The 12,238-nt window shown below is 37.0% G+C and overlaps 1 protein-coding gene across 1 annotated transcript in view; it reads left to right on the top strand.

The window, feature by feature from the left end:
• The window catches only part of CRB1 (crumbs cell polarity complex component 1), a 247,645-nt gene that overhangs the window by 39,928 nt on the left and 195,479 nt on the right, over positions 1–12,238 (top strand). Inside the window, 1 exon segment of the mRNA XM_060088676.1 lies at positions 4,334–4,471. Within this exon segment, the coding sequence (XP_059944659.1) occupies positions 4,334–4,471 (138 nt within the window).

The raw sequence follows: 12,238 nt of genomic DNA on the forward strand, positions 1-12,238 counted from the left end.
TATCAAGTCAATTTTAAACCTCAAGTAACTGAATGATGAAGTATTTTTTCTCACTAGATTGCATCTGCTCACTAGAGTGTAGATCCATAAGGGCAATGAGCCTGTCTTAACACATATATATGAATTACTGATGTTTACTCTGGTGTCTGGTATACAACAGGCACTCAGCAAATGTTTGTACATTAATATGATACCTATCTATTCCACCAGGAAGAACTGCTGTCCTGAATTCTGGAGTTGTATTTCCAGATCCTATCACATATCCTCATCTTGCTTTTGAATAGGCACCTCAAACTGAACATATTTTATAACCGTACTTATTTATATCTACACACCTTCATCTCCTCCTATTCTTTGTTTTATGAAGTCTAGCTTATGGATGAAAAGTCTTCAGTACTTTTTACTGTCATTCCACTGTAGACTTTTTAACTTTAAAGACAAATATTGACCTTTAAGATTTTATTTTGTTCACTTTGTCTTATTTCACTTATTTTTGATGCACTTTAAATATGGTATCTTCTAGGGACTCAGTGGGCTTTTCTAAATTCAAGAAGTCATATTTTTTTTCTCATATTTAAAAAATGTATACCATTAGGAATTACATCCTCCCCATTTTCTTCCTTCTTTCTTCTGGAAGAGAGATTTCTACCTCTCTTCGTTGTTCATTCTTTTGGACCATCTCCTTATCTCATACTGCTCTATTCTGGATGAATTCTTCAGAACCATCTGCTAGTTAGCTGAGTGTAGTGTTGTCTACCATTTAAGCCATCAGTTGAATTTTTTTATTTCACTGACTACTCATTTTTAGAATTTATATTTGGTTCACTTTCTAATAGGCCTAATTGTTTTTTATGATGTCTTCTTGTTTTATGAAATACATGCATTCTTTTATCTCTTTAAAAATTTTAAACATTTTATAGTGTTATTTTAAAGTCTCTTCTGATAGGTCCATTTTCTTTGAGTCTTTTGAGTGTGAATGTTTCTGTTTGTCATGTCTTCTGTCTCTTATGGCAGCGGGTTTCTAGTTTGATCGATAGTTTTAGACTGTGAGTTCATCTTCAGTAGAGGCTGCCTTCCACAGGAACCCTGTGTGAACAGTGAGTTACAGCATTCCCACACAATGGTTCCTATCAGGCTCCTCTCACTGAACCATTGATTTTCCTATTTCCAAACAAGTACTTCTTTCTTTCCTTTTTATTTTTAATAAGATTTTTGGCTTAGAATTTTGCACCCCATGTTCAGTGCAAGTTGAGACCTCCACATGGTGTAGGTTCACACATGGGGCAGGTCTGGGTTCCTGTTTGTCACAGGGAGCCCTCTATCCACGTTCAAGAGTAGGAGTCCTGCTTCCAATCTGCATTCCAAAGCCAATGGGAGGAATTGGAATTCGTCCCCTGCATGAAGCCAAAAGGCAAGAGATTTCTGTCCCAATTGGATATTCCCCTCCCCCCTTTTTTAGAGCTAACCTATGTATTTTTACAAAAGCTATAGTTTGTCCAAATGCATGTATTTCAATGTGTTTGACTTGGTGGAGAGTGCTTGCTCCTTCTTGTTTGGAAGCCCTTGTCTATATTATTTATTTCTGTGAGTGCACTACTATTATCCCAAGTGCCCAAGCTGGAAAAATTATAGCTTTTCTGCAGCCTTATTCTCTACCTCAGTCCTTCCGATCTATCTAGTTTACTTTTACTCTTTTTTTTTTTTTTTTTTTTAATTTTCTCTCCCCACTGTCTGATTTAGTTTGGGCCCCACCAGCTCTCTTGTGGGCTATGACAACATCCTTTTCACTGGTTTCCATGCTTCTCATCTGCCCTCTGCCAGTCATTGCCATTTGACCATGAGAGTTATCTTTCCAAATGCAAATCTAATTAAATTATGCCAATCCACTGTTTAAAACCTTTTGATTGTTTCCTTTCTTCATATTAGAAGTTAAACTACCTTGATTTTGTGGTTTACTGGGTTTTATGTGCTGACATTGCCCTGTTCACGCTTGTATTTCTGCAATATCTGAATATGTTCAGCTCCTTGATCTGCCCATACACTGTATGCCTCTATTCCTATACACATGCCCTTTTCCTGAAAAGCCGTTAAACACCACTTTCCCTCTATTTATTTGTTGCACCCACACTTGAAAATTCAGCTTAAATATTACTTCTTTTGTAAAGATTTCCTAACTTGCCCCAAATCCGACACATAGTAGCCATTCACTCTTTTGTTTAATAGCTATATCTGATTATTTTCCTATATTCAAGCTCAACGTATACAATTTCTTCAAACATTCTTTGTGTAATATGTTTCCCCAACCACTTATTATCTTTGATAATTTTGTCTTTTGAAAAACCCAAATTTTCTTTGCCTCTTTAATTGTGACACTCATAACACAACTTTACAGAAAGTTTTCTAGTACCGTCAGATTCTATGCCTGGAGCCCTTCCTTTCCTCTCCAGTCTATCACGTGGTCTTGTACATGGTCACTCGCTTAGCCTTGAGGTCCATGAGGTCCATGGTGGAACCCTTTTTTTTAAAGTCTTTATTATTTACAGCAGTTTTATTTTTTTATTTATTTTTTAAATTTTTATTTATTTACTTATTTTTGGCTGTGTTGGGTCTTCATTGCTGTGCGCGGGCTTTCTCTAGTGGCGGCGAGTGGGGGTTACTCTTCGCTGCGGTGCACAGGCTTCTCATTGTGGTGGCTTCTCTTGTTGCGGAGCATGGGCTCTAGGTGCGCGGGCTTCAGTAGTTGCAGCACTCGGGCTCAGTAGTTGTGGCTCACGGGCTTAGTTGCTCTGCGGCATGTGGGATCTTCCCGGACCAGGGCTCGAACCCATGTCCCCTGCATTGGCAGGCAGATTCTTAACCACTGTGCCAGCAGGGTTTACAATAAAATTGAGAGTTAGGTGTAGAGATTTCCCATATACGCCCTGCCCTGACACATGGAGAGCCTTCCCCATTGTCAGCATCACCTACCAGATGGTACATTTTTTTATTAAATAAACTTACATTGCAAAAAGCATAAAGGGATATGTAAGAATAAAGATGGAAATGGAAACCATAGGGCATATGAAGGCATAATGTTCTAGAAATCAATGGGGAGACTCTAGTCCTAACTCTGCCATATCTTTCTAGATGACTCTGGGCGGACAGTATAATTGCTCTGCATTTTCATTCTCTAACTGATAAAATACAGGGATTAGAATAGAGGATTAATACTGCCTCTATAATCTGTAATTATTTTACTCTAATTGCTAAATTGCTCAAGCTAAATTATTTGCATCATAGGGGAAAATCTTTAAAAACAATAACTATCATGAACTCTGTAAGAAATAAATAACTAAAATGAATAAGCCCCACTATAACAAGTAAAATCGTCTGGGAGTGGGTCAGCATATAACATTAGTAGAAAACATTAAGCCATCAAAATATTATTCCCTATTTAGATACAGAAGCAGGAAATATAGAGACTTTAAAATACATAAACTTCTGACAGAGCTCTCAAGTTTTACACAAAATCTGAAATGTAAATTGCATTTTGAGTGTAACAAGTAGCCAGTTTTAACAACGGAGCAAGGCCATGTACTAGCACTAACCTTAGAGAATAAGACATCTGACTTTAACTGTAGATGTTTCCGTGAAGTGTCCAAGGAAAATACAGTCTTAAGGACTTGAACAATTTAATCTGAAGAAAAATACCACAGTACTTAGCATAAGTATATATAAAAAATAAGCAAATATATTTGCATTCAACAATTATGGTAAAGCAAAAATTCAAGAAACCCCAGAGGATATAAATATCATGAACAGGATTAGGAATGGGCTCTAGGTTTATGGAAGAAAAACTGCTTCTAAATAGTCTCCAGAACTCTGTCCATTTTATCAACAACCGTAATCTGACTGAGTTGTGAGAGTATGTTTATGAAAAGGTGACGTGTCTGTGAATTGTGTTCTGAAGATGAAGGTAAATATACAGAAATACAGGGTGTTCCTTTAATAGTTGCCAGATCATAATGATTGTGTTGCAAGACGGTCATCAGAAAGTAATTCCTCTTTTAAGAATGATTCAGGACACTCACCTAAAGCAGGCCCTTTTCAGGCAGCATTGTTAAAGCAAGGAAAGTAGTACACAAGGTCTGAGGGGGGATGACTCCAGTCCAGCATGAAAAAAGTCTGCACCAGGTTTGAAAAATCACCCCATCCTCCTGTGTAAGTAAGATGCTAAGAATCACAACTGCTTTCCGAATCTAAGTCCCCGAGTCTTCTGTGAGGGAGCTGTGGGAGGGGAAGGGGCTGAGGTGGCACCCAGGGGCTCTGAGACTCTGGCTTCTTTCTGAATCAGGCAGAGCTCGGGAGCTGGACAGGGACCAGACCACCACCAGCACGTCGGAGCATGTCCTCCACGAGACCATGGCGCTTCAGACAGTTACCCACCTTCTCATCTTCTGCCTCAGTCTCTCACTGCTCATCTCCATAAAAAGTAAGCCTCTTCCATTTATTGAACTTCTGGCAATTTCCTGACTTTTAAGTATTTCATGGGAATAGTGTGTAGTGTTACATGTTCTACAAAATGCAAGGCTTTACAAAAAAGTAAAAAGAATTTAGTGTGAGCAAGCGTCCTGTGTTAAACAAATCAGTGGGACCAGTCAGTGTGAACAATTTTCTGATTCTATGATTTCCAGTAAGTATTCTAATAGAAAATGTTCTTTTTCAACCTTTTGAGTGGTGAGCAGGAGGTTGAAATGGCCACATAGAGAAGGTTTTTTGCTGTATTTATACTTCTATGGAATAGATCTGGCACTTTGTAATTGATACCCTTTAAAAGGAAATTAATCATAAGCTATATAGCATTTTATTCCCAATACTGTGTATGTATCTTCACTTTTAAAGAACTTTGTGTCCCAACATTTGCTTTCACAATCAAGGAGATAGAATCTCAATTTTCCCCAAAGGATAATGGTTCAAAGCATTTCTTTTGCCAGAGAGAAATGGGCTTCCTTTCTATTGTATGTGCCTCTGTTTTATAAATGGAGTTGTCATATTCCACAAACTTCCCCAAATTAAAACAAGAGTAATGTTTCTGAGATAATCTTGTCGGATGTACAGCAGTGTGGAAAATCAGAGGAGACCAACAGCCTCAGCTGTGTGTTTATGAAGGACAGTAGCTATTGAACATGCTTAAAACAAAGACAGGCAGAGTGTGTGCTTGTCAAAGGGGCCATGTGATTTGTGTCTGTCGAATCTGAATATCAATAAGGCAAGGCATAGATCAGCTGCCGTTGAACAAGACTCCTTGGTGTTAGAACACAGTGTTGTGTAATCTGGGTCACCTGCTGTGGCTGCACCAGCGAGAGTGTTATTTGTATGGTTTACAGCTGAGCGTATATCAGAGGTTTGGTGAAAACAGGAATAGATGCTATAGCTAAGGCAGCTGAAGGCAAGTGGAGAAAGACCAAGTCAAACTAAAGGAAGGAACAGTAAGTTTGCAACACATACACACACACTCAGGATTTTTTTCCAGAGTGGTACTTATTGAAAAGAGTTGTTATTTAAATAGTATTCATCCTCCTTGAAACTTAAAGTGGGCCCCATGCAATCCAAAGTGAGGCACAGAAGCGATATGTTGAAACGTGGGGGGAGAAATGGAGCAAAAGAAATGACAAGACACATAAAACGCAAGATGGAGTCAGTTTACGGTACGTTTTATGGCAAAGACCTTTGTAATTCCAATGCAGGGTATATTCTAATTCCTAGTGTTTGCTGCACTTAGCTTTTAAGGAGATGAATATGTAACCTCTAGAGTACCATCTCTTTTTTTAGGGGCTCAACTGTGCAACTGAAATTACATACAAATAATTTGTTTTCTCTCTCTTTGAGTGGGGGATTATTTATTGATAGTCTTTAAATAAATACTTTGTAATTACTTGATATGTTCTCTAGCACAATATTTTTATTAGTTAAAAAAATTTGAAGCCTCATTTTGTTTAATTTTTAGGTAGGCAGACTCTTATCTGTGTTAATATATTTGCTGACAAGTGGTGATGATATTGCCTTCCTCGTCAAAACACTTCGTTTAGACTTTTTGTTTTAACTGACTTGAAAACTTTCACAACCTCAGCCTTCTTTTCCACCCTTGCCCCTTAGTACTCATGACACAGATCCTATATTCCAGCCATATTAATAAAATAATAGCTAATAGTAAGTGTTGCTGACATTGCTAAGCATTTTATATATGCTATATTTCACTTAATCCTTACAACTCCACCATAAGATAGGTATGATAATAATCATCTGTATTGTATAGAATCAGATGGCTATCCCAGGTATCTCAGCCTTTGGTACATAGCAGAGAGCTGGAATGTTTAAGACGCAGCCTTTCAAGTCCAGCCCCAGGTATTTCATGTGTCTGGGTAGGTCCCATGAGTATGTAGTTCAATAAGCTCTCTGTTTCAAACACAGGTGATCCCAAGTTCTACACTACCCAATATATCTTTCTTGAGAACTTTAGTCATCAGAGTTGTAAGATATAAACATCTCTCTCTCTCCTCAGAAGGATTATTTAGGAGAGAAAATAAACAGTATGAGCTTTACAAGCATTATTTCCATTTAACATACATGACAAGTAGAACTTGTCATTAATTCCATTTTATAGCTGAAGAAACTGGCACAGCGAGGTTATTTACTTTCCTGAGGCCATGCTGCAGTGAACGGTGGACCTGGGACTAGGACCCAGAGGTCCGACTCTGGATTCTGTGCTCTTAGGTTACGTGTATGGACTCTGTTGAAGGGATAGTGCGGAGGGATTAGCGTGCTGCTCAGAACACAATAAAAGCACACAGAAAATTTTAGTTCTTTGGATCATATGCGTTCAATGAATCAATGATTTTTCTTCTTGAACTTTGAAATACATTCTTTTAAAATTAAGAGAAAAGAGTCACCCTTGACTCCATACTATACTTTTTCATGAAAGTGGTGCCTTGCTCTCCTACAAGGGGCATGCTGTGACCTTGATGCATGAATCTGTGGTGAAAGGCTTTAAAGAAACTACCTTATTAGAGCTGCCATGCATTAGGAAAGTGATTGACAGCAGTATTTCTTGAGTCTTTTATGCATTTGGAGGTAAACTGAATATTGTCAATGTAAATTCCACATCTAGTTTAATTTAAAATTAATTGTTTTAACCCATATTCAAAGTGTGGTCATAGTATACAAGTGAAATGTGGTTTGATAAAATTATTATTAAAGTTATTTGAATAATTTCAAAGGCTTTGGGATACCATCCCGTCTTCTAGAACCCGTTGGCAATTATTAAGTAGCTGAATTTGAATAGAGTTATTTTAAAGAATGCTTTCTTTTAATCTACCTAAAGTATAAAGAAATAGAATCTATAAAGACAAAATATGGTCGTATTTATTCAATCTTAATGCCGCTATTAAGAAATAATTGAGTTTGCTCAATAGGTCAGAGAAGGTTGATGTTATTCATTAGGGAGTAATCGTCTAATTTTCTTTAAAATGTTACTTATGTAGAAACATTTGAAACTTTTATATTCACCATTCCAGTTAACATCTTTGCAGCAGCATGTTGTAAAGTGCTTACAGAATTATCAGAGTGAGAAAAAGATATCTTAGCTTCTTCATAAATTAAACAATTATCTCATCAGTTTACAGTAGAAGTCTCTCTTCATGAAGGTTACTCACTGTTCCCTGAATCATGCAGCAGAATTAATTTTAGCTTGTAATTTTTGATGCTTATTTTAGGCGAATCAGATTTTTCAGGAGAACTGCATTCTTTTTTCACCTTTGGTGATTTTCAAAAATTACCATTAATGGTATTACAATATCAAATTTTGAAATTTGAGAGGACAACAACAATCAGGGTTTTTAGTTCTTTTATATTTTACTGCTGATTTATTGGAAATCCCTGAGAAGCCCAATTTTCTCCTTTTAGAAAGTGAAAATGAGAGTATCCGTCTTCCCCATTCACACCATCCCTGTTCACATTAGATTAAACTTCACTATACATACTTTCATTCCAATTTGCATTTCTTTTCATGGTATGTACCAAAATTTGAAAATATTACTTTTGTGTTGACATGTTTTACCTATGAGGTTGTAAGACATGGTTGTAGAAACCATGGGTGTTTTGCTAACTGATATATCCTTAGTCAGTGGGTAGCTACTGTCTAGCTCAGAGTAGTCAGTCAAGGAATAGTTATTAAATGAGTAAATGAATGATGGAACTTTTATAGCATTTGCTATAAGAATTGAATATCTTCCTTACTCATGACATTTTGGCATTATTTTTTAATTCTTACATTGTTTTTATTTTTTATAAAAGACTTTATTATTTTAGAATAATTTTAGGTTTACAGAAAAATTGAGAGGATGATACAGGAGGGCCACCTATATCTCATACTCAGTTTCCCCTATTCTTAACATCTTACATTAGTATGGTAGATTTGTTACAATTAATGAACCAATATTGATACATTATTATTAAATAAAGTCAATAGTTTATTCAGATTTCCTTGGATTTTTTTTCCCCGTTATTTTTTTTCCTATTCCGGAATTCTGTTCAGAATACCATGTTATATTTAGTTCTCAAGTATCCTTAGGTTCTTTTTGGCTGTGGCAGTTCCTCTGGCATTGTTTTTGATGACCTTGACAATTCTGAGGAGTACTGTTTAAGTATTTTATAGGATCCTCCAATAGTGGAATTTGTGGGATGCTTTTCTCATGGTAAGACTGGAGTTATGGGTTATTGGGAGGAAGACCACAGAGGTAAAATGTCATTCTCAAGATATCACATCAAGGATCTGTGCAATCAACATGATTTATGACTTCTCTCTCCTTTTTTTTTGATTTATAACTTCTGATGTTGACCTTAATCACTTGGGACGTGGTATTTGTCAGGATTCTCCACTGTAAACTTCTTTTTTTCCCCTTCTGTACTTTCTTCTTGGGAAGGAAGTCACTATGCACTGCCCACACCCAAGGAAAGGAGAATTATGCCCCCCTCTGGGAGAGCAGAGCATCTACATAAATTACCTGGGATTCTTCCGCATGGGAGATTTGGCTTTTCTCCACCGTTTATTAATTTATTTGAGTATTTATGTCACTATGGAGTCATAGATATTTATTTTGTACTCTGGGTTATACTAGTAATACTACTACTACTTTACTGTTTAATACTTACTGTCTAATACTACTTTACGGTTTTGTTTCTCAAGTTGTTCTAGCTTTGACCACTGGGAGTTCCTTCACTTGGTTCCTGTTCTCTTTTATCCTACTCCCTAACAACGTGAGGTGCTTTACTTCCTGACTTTCTGGCTCTGCAACATGTTCCAGACTTGTCTTGTGTATTTCCTGCCCCAGTCCTACCATAAGCCATTGCTCCCGTGAGCCCTGGTTCATTTTCACTAGAGAATGGCAATATAAACCAATTATCTGAATGTAAGGTGTGCTTGGTGCCACTGGGGTATCATTTCTTTCAGGCCATCTCAGCTGATAGAGCAGAGAAATATATACACATTTCCTTACATATATCTATAGGTACCTTGGTACATATACTAAGCTAAACATGAGTTTATGTTGATGCCTCTAACTTCATTACCACATGGATCATTCTAGCTTCCTCCCCTTCCTTGTCTGTAAATTCCCACTCTAACAGTGAGAAACCTGCCATCTGCCATTCATTTACTTAATTGTTTAAATTCAGCTGTAACCAAGTGCCATAACTGTGTAGCTTAAACAGAAATTCATTCTCTCATAATTCTGGAAGCTAGAAGTCTGAAATCAAGGTGTCAGCAGGGCCCTGCTCCCTCTAAAATCCTTCCTTGCCTCTTCCCAGCATCTGGTGGTGGTCTTCAGTCCCTGGCTTTCCTTGCCTTGCAGCTGCATCACTCCAAGCTCTGCCTATATAATTACATGGTGTTCTCCCTTCATCTGTCTATAGCTCTTCTCTTCTTTTTATAAAGACATCAGTCATATTGGGTTAGGACCCATCCTAATAACCACATCTGAACTTGATTACACTTACAAAGACCCTGTTTACAAATAAAGTAGACAGGGCACAGGTACCAGGGTTTAGGACTTCAACATATCTTCTTGGGAGACACAGTTCAACCTGTGATATCTATTATAAGTAAAACTCTGATTTATGATGAAACTGCTTGATTAATGCCACTTTTATTGGGCAAAATTAACTTTACATGCAAATGAATTATAAAAGGATTTTTTAAACTTGGTAAGTGCTCAGTGTAATATGTCCATATTTTTCTCTTAATTTTCCTCATTCTTTACACTATCCCTACCTTCCACACATTAAACCTTTGGTTTTGAATTGAGGGCTCAGAAATTTCCTCCCACATAGATTTTCCTCATGACATCAGAGTCTGGTTAATATAGAGAGTGGCACCAGAATTGGGCATAAATGTGTTTTCACATCTTCTTGGGACAAATAGCTTAGTGCTCTTCCCCTACATGAATGTTCAATACTTTAACCTACTTTTCTTTCACAAACTGTGTTTCTTACTTGGGGCACCAAAAGATTACTGTCTTTCATTATCAATTCAAAACAATGATTATAAATTACTTTGTTGTAAATGTATTATTTGTTGTGTTTATTAATATAATGTCATTCTTTATTTTCTTCTTATGATTTTGCCATAAGAGTGAAATTGGAGGAAGGAATGTACTTAGTCGTCTAGAACTAGGTTGTTGATATTGTTAACACCCTTTATCAGTCTTGTAGGGTTTCCTTCCCAATTTAATAAAAAGCAGTGACTCCTCCAAAGTTTTCCAGCAATGTGTTAGGTAAGTTGTCATATATTCCCTAGCCTTCTTTTTGTTCTCAGAAAAGTTCTACTACAAGGGAAACTGAAGTCAGTGTACTTAGAATAATAACAGTATGGGACCAAAAAATAAGAAAAGGCATGGCAGTAGGTATGGGCATGACTATTCAGAGCCAAAATGTTTGGCTGGATCAGAATGTTTATTGGTTCTAGAGGGAAATCAAGCAAGATTAGTTGTCCCTAGCCTCGAGATAGGATAATTAATAAATATTTAAAAGTTTACTGTTTACTCACTCATTTCTTCATTGATTCCTTTATTCAACAAGTATTTATTAAGTCTACATGCTTGCTACTGCTCAGACGATACAGTAGTAAACAAAGAGACCACAATCCTTGCTATTGTGAAGTTTATATTTTAATGGGGTGAGACCAAATAAGTCTCAAAAACCAAATAAGTACAATATGTAATTATAAGCTGGCAATAAGTGCTTTGGAGAAAAGCAAAGGATGAGAGACAGAGAGCAGTTGAGCCATGAGGATATCTGGGTGAATACCATTTTGGCAAAGAAAATAGGGGCAACTAGTCCTGAGGGAGGAGTGTGCCCAGAGTGTCTGAGGTATTGCAAGGTGTCCAAAGTTGCTGGACTGGATTAAGCAAAAAAAGAGCAAAGTAGGAGAGGTCTCAGGGGTTTTGTTATCCATATCTCGAATCCTACAAAGTAGCTATTATTAAGCCAATTAAGCCACCTGAGACCATGGTAGCTTACGTGATATACCTAAAACACAGCTACAAGGTGATACAACTGAGATTTAATCCCAGGCCTGTCAGGTTCTAAGCCTCATACCAGCTCACAAAAGCCAAGACATGTTAAACATTCAGGAATTTTGCAAGCCAGTTATTAAACTGCTGGTGGCTTCAATGAGCAATGGTGGAAGTAATTGCATCACAGAAATTGGCAAAGACTACAAATCGGGGTGGTATTTTTTTTTTTTTGAAAAAAATTAGTCCTAGATAACTGAGTATACATTTCATCTTTAAAACTTTTCCAAATTAAAAATGTTTACAGTTTCAACTGCTATTCCACTCCTGTGACTAATATCTGCAGAGGCAAAACTTGCTCCTATGTAACCTAGATTAAACTTTCTGTGGTCTTTTTGGTTCTTCACATAATTCTGCTGATAATTCCCAAATGAATGATTCTTTTCTCTGAATCCAAAATCCTTTGATCCTTAAAATAAGTCCACGTTAGGCAAATTAGTGAGAGCAGAGTGCTAATGAGGCTGGGTTTATTGTTCAGTCTCAGTATGGTTCTGTTTGCTTCGCACAGAGACCAAGTGTATACAACGAGTACTGGTCAGTCTGATCTGCTGGTCTCAAATTTGTTGCGTTGAACAGAAGGAGAGAGAATGGAAATAGCTCTTAGCAAATCAAGCATCACTACTGGAAAAATC

The sequence above is a fragment of the Mesoplodon densirostris genome, chromosome 2 (assembly GCF_025265405.1).
Source record: "Mesoplodon densirostris isolate mMesDen1 chromosome 2, mMesDen1 primary haplotype, whole genome shotgun sequence".
In the NCBI taxonomy this organism is placed as follows: domain Eukaryota; kingdom Metazoa; phylum Chordata; class Mammalia; order Artiodactyla; family Ziphiidae; genus Mesoplodon; species Mesoplodon densirostris.